The sequence below is a fragment of the Elephas maximus genome, chromosome 3 (assembly GCF_024166365.1).
Source record: "Elephas maximus indicus isolate mEleMax1 chromosome 3, mEleMax1 primary haplotype, whole genome shotgun sequence".
Taxonomy (NCBI): Eukaryota; Metazoa; Chordata; class Mammalia; order Proboscidea; family Elephantidae; genus Elephas; species Elephas maximus.
Genome location: NC_064821.1, coordinates 37,868,297 through 37,889,478, shown reverse-complemented (window position 1 = coordinate 37,889,478; position 21,182 = coordinate 37,868,297). Strand labels below are relative to the sequence as shown.

The 21,182-nt window shown below is 54.8% G+C and overlaps 1 protein-coding gene across 4 annotated transcripts; it reads left to right on the top strand.

Annotated features, from left to right (window-relative positions):
• Nucleotides 1-1,123: 1,123 nt before the first annotated feature.
• Nucleotides 1,124-21,175, top strand: JAK3 (Janus kinase 3). Of its 4 annotated transcripts, none has more exons than XM_049877384.1 (24): nt 1,124-1,232; nt 4,750-4,946; nt 5,619-5,742; nt 6,082-6,193; nt 6,836-6,981; nt 7,318-7,618; nt 8,781-8,903; nt 9,004-9,161; nt 9,626-9,737; nt 10,026-10,212; nt 10,754-10,881; nt 11,470-11,601; nt 13,170-13,254; nt 14,197-14,324; nt 15,018-15,150; nt 15,228-15,379; nt 15,507-15,657; nt 15,983-16,122; nt 16,230-16,419; nt 16,792-16,916; nt 17,191-17,363; nt 17,954-18,071; nt 18,300-18,410; nt 19,673-21,175. In XM_049877384.1, exons 2-24 carry the CDS (start codon nt 4,763-4,765, stop codon nt 19,778-19,780), a joined length of 3,321 nt encoding a protein of 1,106 aa, XP_049733341.1. In that variant the 5' UTR covers nt 1,124-1,232; nt 4,750-4,762; the 3' UTR covers nt 19,781-21,175. The 4 variants fall into 4 exon arrangements, 3 of the variants coding, with proteins under 3 accessions (XP_049733341.1, XP_049733343.1, XP_049733342.1); XM_049877385.1 differs by having other exon boundaries at nt 1,129-1,232; nt 4,754-4,946; XR_007516494.1 differs by lacking the exon at nt 19,673-21,175 and having other exon boundaries at nt 17,191-17,331; nt 18,300-18,389.
• Nucleotides 21,176-21,182: the final 7 nt, after the last annotated feature.

Here is a 21,182-nt window from a genome sequence, read left to right as displayed (position 1 = left end):
CAGCTCAAAAAGTATGGCCCCCAGACACACTTTCGGCTCAGTAATGAGGTCACGCCTGAGGTTCACCCTTCAGCCAAAGATCGGGCAGGCCCATAAAACAAAATGAGACTAAAGGGGCACACCAGCCCTGGGGCAAGGACTAGAAGGCAGGAGGGGACAGGAAAACTGGTAATGGGGAATTCAAGGTTGAGGAGGGAGAGTGCTGACATGTCATGGGGTTGTTAACCAATGTCATAAAACAATGTGTGTACTAACCGTTTGATGAGAAACTAGTTTATTATGTAAACCTTCATCTAAAGTGCAATTAAAAAAAAAACAAAACCCTATGGGGTATTTCTACTCTGTCACATGGGGTTGCTGTGAGTTAGAAATCTACTCGACAGCACCTAACAACGACAAACGTATATGTAACAAAACATTTGACATTTCACCAATCTTCACATACACAGTTTAGTGGCATTCATTATGTTTATCATGTTATTCAACCATCGTCATTATGCCCTCCCAAATTATATCATCCCCCTTAGCAGAAGCTCCCTAAACATTGTCTGCTTTTCCCCATCCCTCCAGCCTGCCCCTTTACCAGTTACCAAGCCTTTCTTCGGAAGCACCTCTGGGTGGATTCAAACCTCCAACCTTTTGGTCAGAGGCCAAGCATGTTCACCATTTGGGCCACCCAGGGACTTTACCCTCACCCCTGGTAACCACTAGCGAACTCTGGACTCTATACACTTTCTGATCCATTCAGAGTCTCGGAAGAGAACTTGACCTTTATCTGGGGCAACTTCCCCTCCTCCTTCCTGGGCAAATCCAGCTAAAGGTGCAAAATTATTTCTACTGGGTACCCAACCCACACATGCCACAGATGAGTAAACTGAAGCCTAAATGGCCAGGGCATCACCAGGGCCCCACAGCAAGCAGTTCTGGGCCCTGCTGAGACCTCCATGTGCCCAGGGCTCCTCTCTATACTGTCCAGGCTTGCCTCAGGGGTCAGAGTTTCCTGAAGCCTGTCCAAGCAGGAGTGAAGCTGCAGAGGCTTCCGGAACATTCTGCCCCTCCCTGATCAAGCCCTCTTGCCTCCCCCGCCCCCATCTCCCACACAACCCTGACTTTCAGTAAGTGACAGCAGCTCAGGAAGCTGAGGGGCCCACACAGGAAGGAGCTGGGTGGGACTTTCCTCCTGCCACTGCCTGACTCCAGAGTCTACGAGGGTGAGGGTCGTCACCTGCCAGGTAAATGCCTCCCGCCTGGCTCTGGCAAGGCACTGGGGGTGGATGGTAGGGGCTGGGGATGGTAGTGGTGAAGGGTGTTGCAGAGACAAAGGGAGCCCTCTCCCCAGGCCTCCAGGGGCAACTCCCAGGCAGACATGTGCCGTTACTGCTGGGTGGTTGCCAGCAATTCTCGCCTCTCTGGGCAGCAGCTTTGCCCTGCATAACTTCAGGCCCCGAATTCCCAGTCTGTGGGCCCTGGATGAGTTGTCTCGAGTGTGATAGCCTCTAAGAGGCAGCTCCCAGCCCTGGACCTCCCAGACCCTGGGTCACAGTCAGAACAAGCAACGGGACTGTTGTCCCCTTTGTCCAGTTCTGATGGGTCCCGGGATGCCAGACTTTGAGTGGTAAAGTAGGGGTGTCTTCAGGGTCCTACCGCTACCTGTGACTTTTTCCTTTCAATCTTTAAAAAGTCACATTAATTTAAGATTTCTGTTTTTATCCTTTGGGGTCCCTGGGTGACACAAGTGGTTGAGCACTCCATTACTAGCCAAAATGTTGTTGATTCAAACCCACCCAGAGGCTCCTAGGAAGATAAAAACCAAACCCAGTGCCGTTCCGACTCATAGCAACCCTATCCTATAGGACAGAGTAGAACTGCCCCATAGAGTTTCCAAGGAGCGCCTGGCTGATTTGAACTTCCGACCCTTTGGTTAGCAGCCGTAGCACTTAACCACTCTGCCACCAGGGTTTCCTCCTAGGAAGACAGGCCTAGCAATTTGCTTCTGAAAGGTCACAACCTTGAAGACTCTATGGAACAGTTCTACCCTGCACACATGGAGTTGCCGCGAGTTGGAACTGACTCAACAGCAATTAACAATAACAGCAATCACACTGATAATTATAAAAAGGAAGGGTTTTTTTTGTGATGACTATTTTATGCACAGTTTTATTTAAGGCATTGCGTTTTCTACTTACAATACAGTGCTAATAAAGCAGTAGCCCTCGGAGTCAATTCTGACTCATAGTGACCACACAGGATAGAGGAGAAACGGCCCATAGGGTTTCTGAGGCTGTAAATCATTACAGAAGCAGGCTGCCACGTCTTTCTCCTACGGAGTGGCTGGTGGGTTTGAACTGTCAACCTTTTGCTTAGCAGCCGAGTGCTTAACCACTGTGCCACCAGGGCCCCTGGTGCTAATAAAGTACAGTGCTTTCCTTTTTCCTCTGCACGTATTCCACATACAAGCATTGAGAATGCCCAGAAATTTAGCATAGCAGCTTCACTTTAAAACTGCCACTGAATTTGCTACAAATTTAGTTCCTTGAATTCCTTACTGTGGAACAGTGCTAAGATGCCTATGCTTAAAAGAAAAAAAAATGCTTAGGTGGGCTTTAATTTTATGCCATTGAAAGAGAGACGAAGAGGACATGCAGCGGGATTCCACTGACGCGAAGTGCAGACAGGGGCAGAACCCACTTCCTTGGTAGAATCAGGACAGTGGTCGCTGCTGTGGGGATGACAGGGGACTCTCAGGGTTTCTGGGGCTGTTCTGATTCCTGGTCTGGATGCTAGGGACGCCCCTTCTGTAAAGTTCTCCATTCTCGGGGTCTTCCCTGGCACGTTTAGCTGGCATTTGTCCAGGGCTTGCTGGGCACATGACCAAGGACAATAGGAGTTAATGCTATTAAACAGTTGACACTTTGGGCCAGGGCTGGGCTCAGCGAACCACCTCACCGGGGCTGGGGGCGTCAGCCCCATTTCACAGCCAAGGAAGCTGAGGCCCAGAGGGCGGGGTCACATGGGAGGGATATGGTGGTGGTGTTATTTGCCATCAAGTCGGCTCTGATTCCCGGCAGACCCACGTACAATAGAACAAAGCATTGCCCGGTCCTATGTCATCCCAGCGATCATTGGTTTGAATCCATTTTTGTGGCCATTGCGTCAGTTCATCTCATTGAGTTTTTCCCTTGTTTTCACTGACCCTCTACTTTACCAACCATGATGTCCTTTTCTATTGATCAGTCTTGCCTAATGATGCATCCAAAGTAAGCGAGTTGAATTCTCACTATTCTTGCTTCTAAGGAGCATTCTGGCTATATTTCTACTAAGATTGCTTTGTTCTTCTGGGAGTCCATGGTATATTCAGTATTCTTTCCCAACACCACCAGAGAAAACCCTATGGGATGTGGTGGGGCGGAGATTTGAACCTGGAGTCTGGGGTCTTCACCTGCCCCCAGCACCGGGTGAATATTCTGGGTGTTAAAACCCCTGGGGTCTTGTTGGAGCCCTGGTGATACAGTGGTTAAACACTCGGCTGCTAACTGAAAAGTTGGCAGTTCAAACCCACCAGCTGCTCCATGGTAGAAAGGTGTGGCAATCTGCTTCCATAAAGATTACAGCCCGGGAAACCCTATAGGGCAGTTCTGTTTTGACCTATAGGGTTACTATCACTCAGAATCAACTTGATGGCAAAGGGTTTTGTTTTTCATTTTTGGGGTCTCGTTGTGGAAAGTAGATTTTTATGCAGATTCTCTTTGGAGCCTCATGCTGGTCAGTTCCAGTGAATCTTGTCCACCTTCCCCCCTTTTCTCACTGGGCTTGAAGCCCAGCCCCTCACCCTACCTAATGGGGACCCGAGCTTTGAGGCCTCCCCACCCCCCAGGCTGAGAAACCTGGAGGTTAGGAGGAGTTGGGGGCCTGGGGATGGAAGTGGTTTTCTCTTGTATTCACCCACAGTGGGCTTTTAGCCATGGGGGACTGAGGAGGGGAGAGAAGGAAGATGCTTGGAGGGTTAAATGGGGGGGTCGGTAAATGGAACAGAGAATGAGACAGAGATGGTGAAGAGACAGAGAGACAGACACAGAAACTGTCATTGGCTGAGTCCACAGACTGGAACCTCCCCCAGCCCCAGCCCCCGGGGCAGGCATTATACTAGGCCCAGGAGCCTCTAGTTCCAGATGTGCTTGAGCCTCCCAGATCCACAGGGAGTAACAGCTGCCCCTGTCCCCAGATCTCCCCCCCACCCCATGCACACATAGGTACACCAAGCCAGCAACTATCTGCTTCCTGTCTGGGCAGATCTGTATATTTATAATTGATTTTTCATGCCTGCCTGGGGCACAGGTTGGGCTGTGGGGAGTAGAAGCTGCAGGTGGATTGATGATGTCTGCCCCAGGCATCAACAAGTACGTTGGGGGCATGTTCATAGAAACCTGGGTGCAGAATGCCCTCTAGCCCCCAGTTCAGCCTTCATGTGGGGGTTATGGCCCCTTGCACACTCAGCTCCACCTCTCCCCTACACTTTGATTCTTTGTCTCTCTCCACCTCTGTCTTTCTGCCTCTTTCTTTCCATGTGTGTCTCTGTCACTCCCTCCCTCTCCAGCCACACCCCCACCTTGGCTCCACCCCTACCCCCACCCTGCAGCATTTCTGCTCACCTGCTTACCCTCATCTGCAAATAAACCCTGTCCTCTCTGCCCATGGATGGGTTGTGGTCTCCCGGCTGGCACTGAGGGGCTGCCTCTCCCTGTGCCCCAGGCAGGCTGCATTCATGGCACCTCCAAGCGAGGAGACACCCCTGATCTCTCAGCGCTCCTGCAGCCTCTCGTCCTCAGAGGCTGGTGCCCTGCATGTGCTACTCCCTCCTAGAGGTCCAGGCCCCCCTCAGCGACTCTCCTTCTCTTTTGGGGACCACTCGGCTGAGGAATTGTGTGTGCGGGCTGCCAAGGCCAGCGGTAAGTGGGCTGTGCCAGAGGGAAGGCCAGGGATGTGGGGAGGGGGATGATGGGAAGCTGCAGGAGACAGCTTGGAGCTGGGGTTTTGAGGGATGAATAGGAGTTTGGTAAGGGAGAAGGAAGAGCCCTGGTGGCACAGTGGTTAAGTGTTTGCTTGCTAACTGAAAGATCAGCAGTTTGAACCCACCAGCAACTCCACAGGAGAAAGATATGGCAGTCTGCTTCTGTAAAGATTAACAGCCTTGGAAACCCTGTGGGGCGGCTCTACTCTGTCCTATAGGGTCACTATGAGTCAGAATCAACTTGACAGTAACAGGTTTGGTTTTATGGGAGGAGGATACACAGGGTGGGTATTCAAGGCAGAAGGAACGGGATGTGCAAAGCCTCAGAAGTGTGATGGCACAAGAAGTCAACAGCTGGTCATCCCTTGAAGAAAGTGTAGAGAGGAAGGGGGTAGATGACCTGGGGAGAGGGACGGGGAGGCATGAAAAACAGGCTGAATGAGTGGCTTCTCTCCTGAGGGCAACGGGGAGCCCCAGAGTGTGTGTGAACTGGGGTGGGACATGGTGGGATTGGAAGAGTCCTGTGGGACTGCGTGGGGATGACCCTAGCAGCCATGCAGGGGGACAAATGGGGCAATTCAGAAAGGAGCTGACAGGGCTGTCCCTGCAGGAATCTTGCCCGTGTACCATTCTCTCTTTGCCCTGGCCACCGAGGACCTCTCCTGCTGGTTCCCCCCAAGTCACGTGTTCTCTGTGGAGGATGCAGGCACCCAAGTCTTGGTCTACAGGCTTCGGTAGGAAATGCACCCCCTTCTCCCCCAGGTGTGGACTAAAATGAAACACAGGCCAGAAGGCTTTTGCAGGGGGCTTAGGGGACGAGAGTTTAAAACAACAGCAATCCTACAAATTTATTATCTCCCTGTACTTCCTGGTGCCTCCAGGGTGGGCATGATCATTCAGCCTACTTCACAGATGAGGAAACTGAGGCCAGAGAGGGTGGGTCGCTTGCCTAAGGTCACAAAGTTAATGGCACAGCCTAGGCTCCAGAAGGCCTCCATAATCCCGACTATACTCCCACCCATGCTGAGGCCAGGACACCCTCCCCTACTCCAGGCCTCTCCCTCTGTCTGCAGCTTTTACTTCCCCAACTGGTTTGGGCTGGAAAAATGCCACCGCTTTGGGCTACGCAAGGACTTGGCCAGTGCCATCCTTGACCTGCCAGTCCTGGAGCACCTCTTCGCACAGGTGAGGGTCTGTGGCGGTTAGGCCCAGGGTTGGGATCATCAGGGCAACATTGAGGCTCGCAGTTGGGTGGCCTTGGCTGACCCTCCCCATGACAACCTAGGGTTGGGGGCTCAGCCCTGGGTCGGAGGTCAGCAAGGCCACATAGGCTCGCGGTTGGGTGGCCTCTGCTGAACCTTCCTGTGAAGCCCAGGGTTGGGGCTCAGCCCAGAGTTGAGGCTCAGCCCAGGGTTGGGGATCAACCCAGGGCTGGGGGTGAGCCCTGGGCTGGAAGAAAGCCCTGGGTTGAGGGGTCAACAGAGCAACGCCAGGGCTCATGGTTGGATGGTCTCTTCCCCTTGGTAGCCTAGGATTTGGGGTCAGCCCAGGGTTTGGGATAGCCCTGGGGTGGGGGTCAGTCCTGAGTTAGCATCAGCAGGGCCACACCAGAGTTCGTGCTTGGGTGGTCTCAACTGACCCTTTTTGTGGCAACCGAGGGTTGGGAATCAGCCCTGGGTTGGGGGTCAGTAGGCCAACATCAGAGCTCATGGTTGTGTGGCCTCAGCTGACCCTCTCAGTGGCAGCTTAGGGTTGGGGGTCAGCAGGGCCACACCAGGAGTCCTGGTTGAGCAGCCTCAGCTGACCTTCCCTGTGGTCGGCATCCAGCATCGCAGCGACTTGGTGAGTGGGCACCTCCCTGTGGGGCTCAGTCTCAAGGAGCAAGGCGAGTGCCTCAGCTTGGCTGTGCTAGACCTGACGCGAATGGCCAAGGAGCAGGCCCACCGGCCAGAAAAGCTGCTGAAGAAAGTCAGGTGAGGGCCCAGACAGATGTGAGTACCACTCTGGGCTTCTCCAATGGCCCCTATGTGGCTCCTCACCGGCAAGACTGCAGGTGTGTCTGTGTAGTTCACGGAGGCATGGGCTGGACTGAGGCCTTGCTTCCTACAGTTTAAAGCCCTATGTGTGCTTCTGTCCATCCCAGTGGCCACTGCCCCCACGCATATCTCTGTGTCGCTTTGGGTCTCTGTGTTCCCCCACTGAGCCTCCCCAACGGGGGCCCCTCAGCTACAAGGCCTGTGTTTACGAGCGTACCCTCCATCCCTGAGGGGATGACCTACACACACACCGAGGCCTTCTCCCCGGCGCAGCTACAAGACCTGCCTGCCACCTGGCCTGCGCGATCTGATCCAAGGCCTGAGCTTCGTGACGCGGAAGCGCATCCGGAGGACGGTACTTCTGGCCCTGCGCCGTGTGGCTGCCTGTCAAGCCGACCGGCAATCGCTCATGGCCAAGTACATCATGGACCTGCAGAGGCTGGACCCAGCCAGGGCCACCGAGACCTTCCGCGTCGGCCTCCCAGGGGCCTCCGGTGGCCAGGGCCAGGACCCGAAGGGGCTGCTCAGTGTGGCTGGAGACAGCGGCATCGCCTGGAGCCCTGGAGACCACGAGGTGGGGCGCGGCGCGGGGCGGGACTAACAGAGGGGCTCAGTAACAGAGAGGGTGGGACCGAGTGGGGAGGAAACGAAAAGGGGCGGGGCTGAGAGGGAGGGGACTGATTGAATGGGCAGGGCTCAGGTAGGGAGGGCCAAGAAGGAGGAGGGGCCTGGATGAGTGGGCGGGGCAGAGTGAGGGGTGGGGCTAAGCGAGAGGGTGAGGTTGAAAAACTGAAAGGGCTGAGAGCCCAGAGACAGACGGAGAGGAGCTTTGGGTGGGCGGGGCTGGGGGCGGGCAAGAGAGGTGGGTGCTAAGAAGAGGCGAGGCTCCTGGCTGGGTTAATAACCAGTTGCAGTCTAGTCCATTCCGACTCATAGCGACCCTATAGGACAGAGTAGAACTGCCTTATAGAATTTCCAAGCAGCCCTGGCGGATGCGAACTGCCGACCCTTTGGTTAGCAGAGTAGCTCTTAACCACGATGCCACCAGGGTTTCCTGGCTGGGTTAATAGGGGGTAGGTTGGAGCAGTGGTTAAGAGTTGGGCTGCTATCCAAAAGGCTGGCAGTTCAAATCTACCAGCTGCTCCTTGGAAACCCTACGAGCCAGTTCTATTCTGTCTATAGGGTCACTATGAGTCGAAATCGACGCGACGGCAACACGTTTGCGTTTTTTTGATTTTTGGGGTGCAACCAAGCATGGGAGGGGCTCAGGGAGCCTCAGAGGGGGCGGGGCTAAGAGGGGCGGGGCTTAGAAAGGAGCTGGCTTCTGGAAAAAACGGGCTTGGATGGGTGGGGTTGGGAGAGGTGGCCGTAACTTGGGATAGGGCAGGGGCTCAGGGGGTCGTCTCTCAGGGGTCTGTGGGATTCAGAGGTGGGCGCAGGATCTGAGGAGTGGGACTTGTGAGGAGGTGGAGTTTAGAGGGGAAAGGGACTCAGGGAGAGGACAGGCAGAGAGAAGGACCTGGGGGCTTGGCAGGGGTAGGATTGAGAGAGAGGTGGGGAGTGAGCGGGGCCGGCTGGGAGGGATAAGGGAATGAGAGGATCAGGGCCACGGGATAGGACTTATGGAAGGCGCGCGACGGAAAGAGGCGGGGCTGAGAGGGGTAAGGCTCCAGGGCGGGGTGGGGTTCAGGTTTTCAAGAGAGATCGGGGGCTCAGCTCTCTCCCTCCCTTGCTAGGCCCTCCAGCCCTTCTGCGACTTTCCCGAAATTGTAGACATCAGCATCAAGCAGGCCCTGCGCGTGGGCCCGGCGGGGGAGCACCGTCTAGTCACCATCACCAGGACGGACAACCAGATCCTGGTGGGTGCGGGACCCCCACCCCTCCTGCCTTCTCCTGGAGTCGAGGCCGCGGGACCGACCCCCTCTAGCCACGGCGGGCCCTAATGCGGTTCCCGCGCAGGAGGCCGAGTTCCCGGGGCTGCCCGAGGCGCTGTCGTTTGTGGCGCTCGTTGACGGCTACTTCCGGCTGACCACCGACTCCCGACACTTCTTCTGCAAGGAGGTGGCGCCCCCGCGGCTGCTGGAGGAGGCAGCCGAGCAGTGCCACGGCCCCATCACGTAAGGGCCCGGCCCCTCTCCGCTGCTGGATCCATCTGGATCCTGGTCCCTGCCACCGCGAACCACTCCCCTTCTCAGCGCCTTTGTCCTCGCCTCCCGGGCTCGTCCCAGGAGCCCTGGACAAGAAGCTAGGCTCTTGGAACTGTGCCTGGTGCATAGTTGGCGCTCCGTGAGGCTGAGGTCACTCATTCCCTGACCCAGCGCTGCTCCGCTGTCTGACCCCTGGGTGCCAGAGCCATTTCTGGGACAGACAGGGCACCTGGCTTCAGCTGCCTCAAGTTTTTCAATCCCCAGGCGGAGGCCGTGATTTTTGTCTCCTTTTATGGAAGGGGGGGGTCGTTAGCTGGGGAGGGTTCAGGGCCCCAGAGTGATCTGAATTTGAACCCAGGTCTGGCTTCCTTTCTCTGTCTCTGTCTCTTATCCTTGATCCCCCCCTTCTACTTCCCACCCACCTGTCCCCACAGACTGGATTTTGCCACTGACAAGCTCAAGATGGGGGGCTCCCTCCCTGGCTCCTATATTCTCCGCCGCAGCCCCCAAGACTTTGACAGCTTCCTCCTCACCGTCTGCGTCCAGGTTTGTCCCTCTGGTCTCCCTTGCCTACCCTGTGAGGTTGCTTGGCTCAGAGTGGGGCCCACCCTCTAGGGGCCAGGATGGCACAGAGGGCTTCCTGGAGTGGGTGACCTTTGAGTTGAGACCTGAAAGATGGGTCCATAATTGCCTAGTGAAGAAGGGGAGGGAACAGCATTCTCAGTGGAGGCAACAGAACACACAAAAGCCTGGAGACTGGAATGAGCTTATGATGCTTGGGGAAGAAGGGGAGGGTGATGGCCATTCTCACTCAGGGACCACTCCCTTCTGCAGACACCCCTCGGTCCCGATTACAAGGGCTGCCTCATCCGGCGAGACCCCACTGGAACCTTCTCCCTGGCTGGCCTTGGCCGGTCCCACAGCAGCCTTCGAGAGCTTGTGGCAGCCTGTAGGGATGGTGGGCTGAATGTAGATGGGGTTGCGCTGAACCTTACCTCCTGCTGCCCCCCCAGACCCAAAGGTGAGCCCATTCCCTTCCCAGAGCTGAGAGGTTTGGGGCCCTGACTTCCTTTGTCACAGCTGTGTGGCAAGTGACAGAAACTGCAGGTCAAGGGAGTTTAGGAAAAAAAAGTGATTTATTGGGATACGAGATTGAGGGCTTCCTTCAGTCACAGTTGGATCCAGGTGCAGCTGGATCTTAGTGATGTTAATAGAGTTTAGTCTCTCTCCATCTCTTGCCTCTTCTTCTGGGTGAATTTCACACTCAAACTCCTTGGATAGGACAACTCCAAGATGTGAGTTCTCCAAAGTATACCACAAATGAGTCCCAGTTGTCACAGAGTCATCTGCTTACTGTTGCCCCCGTGGGGCTCCTTTCCTCCCTGTCTCACTTCCCCAGACCCCACCAGGGTTTCTAGGGTCATCTTCCAAATAAACCATGTACCCCTGGGTCCTCAGCTCAGAGTCAACTTCTGGGAGGAACTCCTAAATTAATATAGGTAGTAGCCTTTGGGGATCTTTCACCTCTGACCTCTGGTCCTTCCCACCCCCTGCTTCCATAGAAAAGTCCAACCTGATTGTGGTCCGAGGAGGCTGCAGCCAGCCCACGTCATCCTCCATTCAACCCCAATTCCAATGCCAGCTGAGCCAGATGACATTTCACAAGATCCCCTCTGACAGCCTGGAGTGGGTAAGGGATCCTGGGAAGTAGGGGTGGGGGGCATGACCTCATAGTCTGGGGCCTCAAGTTCAGTTGCGTCACTAGGGTTGGTGTCACCCAGTGCAGGGTTGGTGTCACCCAGTGCGGTAACTCATAGTGTCACCCCGCCCCCATAGCACATTAGAAGGTTCAAAAAGTAAATTAGCATAGAGTTTTAGCCTTGTAGGTATATTGATACATGTAAGCTGGGCTTACAAAAAATGTTTTTGTTGTTATAACTCACTACTGGGGTATTTTTATAAATAATAATAAATTTCTGTGGAAACACTGCACAAAAATTTTACAGACAGTCATTTTGGTGTCACTCCTTCTGACAGTGTCACCCAGGGTGGTCTGCACCCCCTGCATCCCCCCTGGTGACACCTCTGGTCCTGAGACCCAGGTCTACACTTATCTCTGCTGTGTGGCCTCAGGCACATTATGTAACCTCTCTGTGCCTCAATTTCTCCATCTGTAAAATCAGACCAGTGCCTATGCCTTGTTCAGGCCAGAAGCTGGGGGCTGGGAACCTGTGGGAACCCTCTCAGAGGCTCCTCCTGCACCCCCCTCTCCCTCCAGCATGAGAATCTGGGCCATGGGTCCTTCACCAAGATTTACCGGGGTCATCGCCACGAGACTGTGGATGGGGAGGTCTGGGAGACTGAGGTGCTGCTCAAGGTGATGGATGCCAAGCATAAGAACTGCATGGAGGTGAGGAGGATGGAAGGGGGGCCTTTGGGGCCACAGTCAGGGGCTTAGAGAAGCTTAAAAACACAGGCACTTAAAACAACAAAGTATAGCCAGGGCATCTCCAAATCATGCAATATGGAAGAATCGTGGAATTAATTTAGAAGCACACAGAAAGTGCACCAGGGAGAGGGAACAGCCAGTGCAAAGGCTCTGGGGCAGGAATAAGCCTGACAAGTTTAAGGAACAGCAAGGAGGCCCAGTAGGCTGGAGAGGAGCTAGGGAGGGATATGAGGGGGGAGATGTGGGTGGAGACATCTGCAGAGTCTGGACCCTGAATCTCCCACTTCTGTGTGAGAGACTCAAGGTAGACTATTGGGGTGTCCTAGAGTAATGATGCATGTTCTATTTAAAATAACATCAAGAGAGATTTATTGAAAGGAAAGACAGCTGGAGCTGGGGAGGCACTGTGTCTCACAAAGTAAAATTCAGCATGGCCTACTGTGCTGGAGTCTCATAGTCCTATTTATACAGGAAACCCCGGGAACTTTAAGGGGCAGTATTCTGATTGGTGCTTAGTGAGGTAAGGTGGTTGAGAGTGTGAAATCTGGAAGTGGGGATATCATCTTCTGTGATTTCTTCAAAGATTTCATGTGCGTTTAGTTGATAGGCTGGCTACTATGTGGTTTCTCCGGGAACAAACTGACAATAGTCTTTTTTTTTTTTAACTTGGTTACAAAGACAAATATTTCCTTAGATACCTTAATTCGGTTACAGAGACAAATAGTTTAAAGAATCAAAAAATATAAATCTTGCTAAGATAATCGCAAGATCAGCGAGCCCTGATGGTTAAGACCTTTGGAGTCTTAGAAATAGGGCATGTTCATCAATCTTCTATTGTTTTCTGAAAGAATAAGTTTCAAGTGTTTCAGTGGGCCTGATTACCTAAACACAATACAGTTATGTGAAACAAGCTGCTTCTAAAGGTTAGCTACAGTTTAAGGCATAACCATAACCTTAAAATATTTGTATACGTATATATATGATGACAAAGAGTAGAGAAGTCTTCAAAATGGAGGTTAAGTTCAGGCCCAAAAGCACCCATCTTTTAATTATGTCAGATGCCCTAAAGAGTTTAACTGGAGGGTGCTAAGACAAAAGCAGAAGTCACAAAATGGAGTTGGGCCCGCAACCTGACTTGACCATCTTAGATATACCAGACTACTCAATTTTAAAAGCCCCTACACAGGGGGAAGGAGCCCTGGTGGTACAGTGGTTAGGAGCTCGGCTGCTAACCAGAAGGCTGGCAGTTCAAATTCGCCAGCTGCTTCTTGGAAACCCTATAGGGCAGTTCTACTCTGTCCTATAGGTCGCTGAATCAGAATCGTCTTGACAGCAACGGGTTATGCAGGGGGAACTTCCATCCCTCAACAGAAGGTCATGAGAAAGGGCGTTGGGAGCACAAATAATAGGCCCCAGGGGCCAAAGGAAGCTGTGGCCAGGTTCTGTCCTGAGGCAGGTTTGTAGGCAGCCAAGTTTGGGATACTGGGGTGGAGGAGCCCATGTGTCTTCTCTCTCTCTGCTCCCCACAGTCATTTCTGGAAGCAGCAAGCTTGATGAGCCAGGTGTCATATCAGCATCTCGTGTTGCTTCACGGTGTTTGCATGGCTGGAGACAGTGAGAGACCGCCCTACCCCGCCTCCCGGCCCCACCCAAGCCCAGGGCTGCTCCTCGCCACCACTCCCCACTGAACCCATACAGGCAGCTCCACCAATACATTAAGCCTGCCCTGGATGGAGCCTGTGGCCACCAGTGAATGTCACTCATTCCTCCTCGGGCAGTGGCTCCAGCTCCCACTAATACCCATCCCCAGAGGTGTCTCAGGTCAGACAGACCTGAATTCCAATCTTGCCTTTGCTATGCATCCATTCTCCAAGCCTCGGTTTCTTCATCAGTTTGGTTCAGGTGCTATTTAGTGAGAGCCCAGGATATGGCAGGAAATGGGGACAAGACAAACGGGGCCGGGGGTGGGGGGAGAGGGGTTAGCGTGGAATGTGACAGACTGGGGGTGTGTGATAAATGATCAGTGCGTAATGAGGGCAGCTTGGGGAATTGCCAGACGTCAGATGAAGCCACTGACTCATCATCAAGTTTGGCACAGCTTCTGGGTGTGCCTGGTAGGCGGTCAGGACAGCGTGGGGGCTAGACTACAGAGGACCAAACAGGATGCTGGAAGTCTAGGGAGGATGCTGGGGCATGGTCTGAGTGGTACCAGGTGAGCTTTGAAGGATGTGTAGGAGTTGGTTAGACGGTAGTGAGGTTCTAAGGTGGGAAGGCAAGGATAAGTAGGATTTAGGAAGGAGGGTGTTCTAGGCATAGGGTCCAGCCCATGAAAGGGGCTGGAATTGAGGTAGAAAGAGAGCTCGGCACCTTGCAGGCATTTCAGGCAGATATTTTAGAGAGGTGGAAGGCAGAAGGGGGATAGGGATTAAGATGGAAATGCTGGTGGGAAGAATCAGAGCTGAAGTTCAAGAGACCCCTGAGCTTGGGGTGGTGACAGAGTATGCTGAACCCAAGCCCAGTCCAGCCTTCCACCCCCACCCTCCCTGCCACCGCCAGGCATCATGGTGCAAGAATTTGTGCTTCTGGGGGCACTAGACACATACCTGCGAAAGCGTGGCCACCTGGTACCAGCCAGCTGGAAGCTGCAAGTGGTCAAGCAGCTGGCCTATGCACTCAACTACCTGGTGAGTGTCCACTCACAGAGAAGCCTTCCTCTGGGTGGAGGGGACATTAGGGGTGGGCTCTGAAGTATAGATAGGAGTTTCTTGAGGATGCCAGGGGAAGGCATTTTAGGCTGAGGCAAGCATGTGTACAGGCTGAAAGGTGTGGGAGCACAAGAAGCTGGTCATCTGTGGAGCCTAAATTTGGGGGGAGTAGTAGAGGGGATATTGGAGCTGGGGCCTTCAAGACTGAGTAGGAGATCACCAAGTGGAGAAAGGAAGGAGTGCATGTCAGGCTGAGAGAACAGCCTGGGCAAATGCCTGCAGGCTAGAAGATGTGTTTCATGTCCTGGGACCCATCAGGCCGCTCATTTGACAGGAGACCAGGGCAGGGGGTATTGAAGAGGGGGAAGCTTATGGAAAGAGTAGGCAGGTTTTGAATCTGAAAGGCCTTAAATGCCAGGCTGAAGAACTTTGACTTTGTCCTGAAGACAATGGGGAGCCACAGGGGGATGTTTGAGAAAGGAAGGGACACAATCAGTCCAGCATAGGGGCTGGACTACAGGGGGCCAGACAGTTTGCTGGGAGTCTAGGGAGGATGCTGGAGCATGGTCTGAGCAGTACCAGGTGGGCTTTGAAGTATGTATAGGAGTTTGCCAGGCAGAATATTCATTCATCAAACCCTCCTTGGCACTCTCTTATGTCCAATCCACATAGGAGGACAAAGGCCTCCCCCATGGCAATGTCTCAGCACGGAAGGTGCTCCTCGCTCGGGAGGGGGCTGAAGGAAGCCCGCCCTTCATCAAGCTGAGTGACCCTGGGGTCAGCCCCACAGTGCTAAGTCTGGAGAGTAAGTGCCAGGGGCAGCGGTGGGCAGAGCCTGGTGGGGTGAGGAGGTGGAGCCCTGACCACCCCCTCCACTCTCAGTGCTCACTGACAGGATCCCCTGGGTGGCCCCCGAGTGTCTCCAGGAGGCCCGGATGCTCGGCTTGGAGGCAGACAAGTGGGGCTTTGGTGCCACAGTCTGGGAGGTGTTCAGCGGGGTCCCCATGCCCATCAGCGCCCTGGATCCTGCCAAGGTCAGAGTCCCCCACCTGGCATTGGCCTAGAGAGCCCCCATTTGACAGAAGGGTAAACTGAGGTCCTGCTTGGGCAGGTTGGGTGGGTCTGGCACCAGGTATGATCAGCCTCATCTCCTGCCCCCAGAAACTCCAGTTCTATGAGGACCAACAGCAGCTGCCAGCCCCGAAGTGGATGGAGCTGGCCCTGCTGATCCAGCAGTGCATGGCCTATGAGCCCAAACACAGGCCCTCCTTCCGCGCCGTCATCCGAGACCTCAACAGCCTAATCACTTCAGGTGCCTCAACAACCTAATCACTTCAGGGGCCCACAGGGTGCGCAGGGCCAGCAAGGGCACCTATCAGCCCATGCTTAGTCGTGTGACCATGACTCACCGCAGTGGAGGCTGGCAAATGGAGTGTCTTTGTTCTTCTCTAGCTCTATAGGCATAGACAGTTGTACAGGTTGTACACTGCACAAGCAGGTTGCACAAAGTTGCCCTTTGGCTTGCAGTGGCACAGAGAGGGTGAGGGTGAGTGTGCAGGTGGAAGTCACACAGCAGGCCAGGTCAGGAGCCCTGTCTGGGGCAGGATGTGCTGCTCACCCCCTACCCATGCCCCCAGATTACGAGCTCCTCTCAGACCCCACACCTGGTGCCCTGGCGCCCCGCGACGGACTGTGGAATGGTGTCCAGCTGTACGCCTGCCAGGACCCCACGATCTTCGAGGAGAGACATCTCAAGTACATCTCGCAGCTGGGCAAGGTGACGGGGCAGGGATGGGTGGGCGGGGCTATCCCAGGGTGGCAGGACCTCTAGGGTGATTGGGGCAGGGCCCCAGGCATGCGGACACCAGCTGTGCATTCTCTCAGGGCAACTTTGGCAGTGTTGAGCTGTGCCGCTACGACCCACTGGGCGACAACACAGGCGCCCTGGTGGCCGTGAAGCAGCTGCAGCACAGCGGGCCAGACCAGCAGAGGGACTTCCAGAGGGAAATCCAGATCCTTAAAGCGCTTCATAGTGACTTCATCGTCAAGTACCGCGGTGTCAGCTATGGCCCCGGTGAGCCACGTCCCAGATGGGCAAACTGAGACTGGGTGGTGCCCTTCAAATCGCTCATCCTCAATGGACTGGGAACTCCATCAGGGATGCCAGTTGGAATCCCTCCTCCACCCCTTACTAGCTTGGGCAGACTATTTAACTGCTTTGAGCCTCAGTTTCCCCACCTGAAAAATGGATCATCATGAGGTTTAAGTGAATCAATGCATGTGTTGAAGGTGCTCAAGAGATATTAGCCATAAATATCATTGTCGCCATCCGCATTTAACAGACAGCAACACTGAGGCCAGGAGGGTACCCAGGTCCCAATGTGAAGGGGAGTATGAAGGGGCAGGAGACAGGGATGGGCCCCGAGGTGACCCTGTTCCACCCCAGGCCGCCAGAGCCTGCGCCTGGTCATGGAGTACCTGCCCAGTGGCTGCCTGCGCGACTACCTGCAGAGGTACCGCGCCCGCCTCGACGCCGGCCGCCTGCTCCTGTATGCCTCCCAGATTTGCAAGGTGTGGTGAGGTGGTGGGGCGCCCAGAACCTGTGGGGGATCAGCCCGCTCGGCCTGAGTAGGGGTCTGCGTGACATGTGGTTAAGGCTGAGGGTGGAAGTTTGAGGTTCAGGTCGTGTTTGGGTGTTCCACCTGGAATTAGAGCTTGGGATCAGGACGGGAAGTTGACGGGTCAGGGCTGGGTGAGGGCTGGGGTCGGATCCCAAGTCAGGCTTGGGTCACCGCCGGCTCATCCTGGGGTGCGCCCCACCTGTCCCCCACCCCGGCGTCCTCAGGGCATGGAGTACCTAGGGTCCCGCCGCTGCGTGCACCGCGACCTGGCCGCCCGAAATATCCTAGTGGAGAGCGAAGCCCATGTCAAGATCGCTGACTTCGGCCTCGCCAAGCTGCTGCCGCTGGACAAGGACTATTACGTGGTCCGCGAGCCAGGCCAGAGCCCTATCTTCTGGTGGGGACCCTACCCGACAGTGGCCAGCCTCTGGGCTGCCGGGGTCTCACCACTCCTCCCTAAGCCCCACCCCCAGCCCTGACTCCCCCCTGCCCACCTGTCCCAACCACCGCCACGGCCCTGCCCATCACATCTACAGTCATGTCCCCGCCTCCTTATCCCTACAGCCCTGGAGCCAATCTTTTCCTCCCACAGCCTTGGCCCCGCCTCCTTCCGAAGCCCCACCCCCAGCCCTGTTTTCGCCCCGCCCTACTCCTCCCCCCCAGCCCTGGCCCCGCCCCTCCTACACATCGCTCTGGCCCCGCCCTTCAGCTGTGTCCAGGCCCCCTCATTACTCCAGCTCTGGCCCGCCACCTACCCCCTACCCGGTCCTGGCTCTGCCAATCCAGCGGCCTCGCCTCCACAACCCTGGGCCCGCCCGCTCCTCTCCCACAGGATTGGAGAATCTTCCCATCCCACAGCCAAGGAAACTGAGACCCCCCCCCGCCCCCGGACCGGGACTGACCTCACTGACCAGCTCTCCCAGTCCAAGGCTGCCCCGTTCCTATTCTCTGCCCTGCCTTGCACGCTAAACCTCTCTGTTCCCTCAGGTATGCCCCGGAGTCCCTCTCGGACAATGTCTTCTCCCGCCAATCTGACGTCTGGAGCTTCGGGGTAGTCCTGTACGAGCTCTTCACCTACTGCGACCGGAGCTGCAGCCCTTCCGCCGTGAGTGGCTCTTGGCTGCCAGCCTCCTCTCCCGACCCCTCCTGCTAATCGATCCTGCCTGTTTCTAGCTTCCCTTTGCTCAGGGTCACTCGCGTCCCAGCATCGTAGGCCCCAATTAGGAGGAACCCCTGCACCATGGCTGAGCTCCCCGCAGCAACCACGAGCAGCCCCCTCCGCCTCCATCACAGAGGAGCCCTCCCCCATAGCGAGTGCTCCTCCTCCCTCCAGGAGTTCCTCCGGATGATGGGGTGTGAGCGAGAGGCCCCCGTCCTCTGCTGCCTCCTGGAGCTGCTAGCGGAAGGCCAAAGGCTGCCGGCGCCCACCGGCTGCCCAGCCGAGGTGAGCACCGCGGGGCCCGCCTCAGTTTCCGAGATGGGCTCAGGGATCTCCCACAAGCAAGCTGGCCCCTTGGGCTTCTGTCTCTTGGGTGTGAGGCAGAAGGAGATTCTAGCCTCCACTTTGCTGCTGGTTCACTGTACAAGTCTCACTTTCAGAGTCTCAGTTTACCCATCTCCAAAATGGAAATAATAACACCTTATTGGTGCAGAAGGGTCAGAGCAGCTAATGTCTATTGTCAAGTGCTCAGCTCTAAGTCAGCACACAGTTGGTGTTCAATAAATGGTGGTGACCAATGGTGTACACTCACAACTTGGATGGAAGTGTCTGACATGTGGTGGTTGTTGTTGCAACCCTATGCACAACAGAACGAAACACTGCCTCGTCCTGTGCCATTCTCGCAATTGTTGCTATGCTTGAGCGCGTTGTTGCAGCCACCGTGTAGTCTGTCTCGTTGAAAGTCTTCCTCTTTTTTGATGACCCTCTACTTTACTAAGCATGATGTCCCTTTCTAGGGACTGATCCCTCCTGATAACATATCTAAAGCACGTAAGACCCAGTCTCACCATCCTTGCTTCTAATGAGCATTCTGGTTGTACTTCTTCTGAGACAGATTTGTTTGTTCCTTTTTCTTTTGGCAGTCCATGGTATATTCAATATTCTTCACCAACGTCACAATTCATGTTGGTCATTCATAAATGAATCCATCAAATCTACAAATATTTATTGAGTAGCAACTGTGTACCAGACTCTGCTGGGTGCCGGGGTCCCAGTAGGGGCCGGAACAGATACTATCCCATCCTCCTTGTAACCAGCAAACACAGGGCCTCAAAAGAACTTTCCAGTGACAATAAATGTCTTGAAGGGGATGAACAGGGGGAGGTGACAGACGGTGATGGGAGGGACTTCTCAGAGGGGGTAACACCTGAGGTGGGGCCTGAAGGAGAAGGAGAAGAGAGGTAGAAGAGGTCATTCTCAGTGGCGGGACAGCAGGTGCAAAGGCCCTGGGGTAGGAATATATTTGATGTGTTTAAGTAACAGTGAGACAGAGGCAAGTATGGCCGCAGTGTTACCAGTGAGAAGAGGATGGAGGGACATGATGTTGGGAGGGCAGCAGAGGAGGTTGGGATTTTGTTCCAAGAGCCGTAGGGAGCCATAGGAGAGTTTAGAACAGGGGAAGGATGGAGTCTCATTTATGTTTTAAAACTGCAGATGGGACTCACCTTCTTACTGCTTGGATGTGACCCCTTTGCCTTCCCTTCCAGGTTCACGAGCTCATGAAGCTGTGCTGGGCCCCCAGCCCAAAGGACCGGCCATCCTTCAGCACCCTGGGCCCCCAGCTGGACTCGCTGTGGAGTGCAAGCAGGGGGTAGTGACCAGGGGCATGAGATCTCGGCTTCCTGGCTTGTACCAAGGGCGAACCCCACGCCCTGTTCTTTTTAGATCTCCTATACACACATCTCTGGGGTCCAGTCTACACTGCCTGGCTTTGTGACTTAGGGCAGGGAGCAACCCTCTCTGAACCTTAAAGGCTTCATGAATGGCCCTTGCTTCACAGAGACCCCCATAGAGCAAATGACACTGCATTTTGGAGATGCCCCCAGACTGAGGAGCGACGGGGGCCTTACGACCTTTGGAACTTGTAAAGATTCAAGACAGATCGTTGGCGGGGCCTCCCAAGCCCACTCAGCACAGAAGCGATGATCCAAATTTAAGCCCCTCCTGTCTTCCGGTCCCCAACAACCTGCCTCTAAGTTTCCAGTCTCATTTCTAATGGGGATATTAAAGCAGCTTTAAACACGTGACTCCAGGCTTCTGCTCCCCCATCTCCTATTTGGGGCAGGAAGCCAAGAAAAGCACCTTACTTAGTTGGGAATTTGCTTTTTCAGGGGCCCGTATGTCTGTCTGGGTCGGTGTAAGGGGGCAAGGAGGCTGGGGCCCAAGTGTGTTGCTGACTGCACCTGAGGGACCTGGGCTTCTGTCCTCCCGCCACCACCCCATGCAGCCCTTTTTGTCTTGACCCTCAGGGCCACAGGGACACCTGGTGAGAGCATTTGAGGCAGCTAAGGGAGAGAAGGGCATTTCCAGCAGAGGAAACTGCATGTCAAGAGTGAGCACTGAGAGTACAGAGGTTAAGCACTCAGGCGATAGAGCCCACTGTTCTGCCACTCATACGTTGTGCAACTGTAGGAAAGTTGCTTCTCCTCTCTGGGCCTCATTTCCACCTCCTGAAAAATGGGAGAACAACATGCTGCCTGCCCGCCCCTCCCCCCCCCCAGCTGTGCAGAACCTACCACCTGAGGCTTTTGAGGTGTTTTGTGCAGGACCAGGTTAAGTCTCCACTGCTCCTCCTCACCTGCCTGCAAGGCCTTTCTGTGACTTTGGTCTACCCAGAAAACTCTTATTCATTCTTCAAAACCCCAGTGATCACCTCCATGCAGTCTTCCTTGGTCTCTTAAACTCCTCCAGCCCAGCCCTGATACTAGCTCTTTGTCTATGTCCAGCTCTTTCTCCTTCAGCCTGCAGGCTCCCTGAGGGCAGGGTGGGCACAGAGGGGGTGCTGGGAGTGTTCGTTGAATGAATAAAGGAGTTCAGTGGAAAAGATGATTTGTTGTCCCTGGAGGGTGTGTGAGCTGGGGAAGGTCATGGTTAGGGCTTCAGGTTTAGAGCCTCCTCAGGGGCTGCCACGGGGTCAGACCTCTGGGCAGACTGGTGAAGAAGCCTCCTGGGGATAGCTGGGCAAGGCATGGCTGGGACCCTGAGGACAGACCCTCC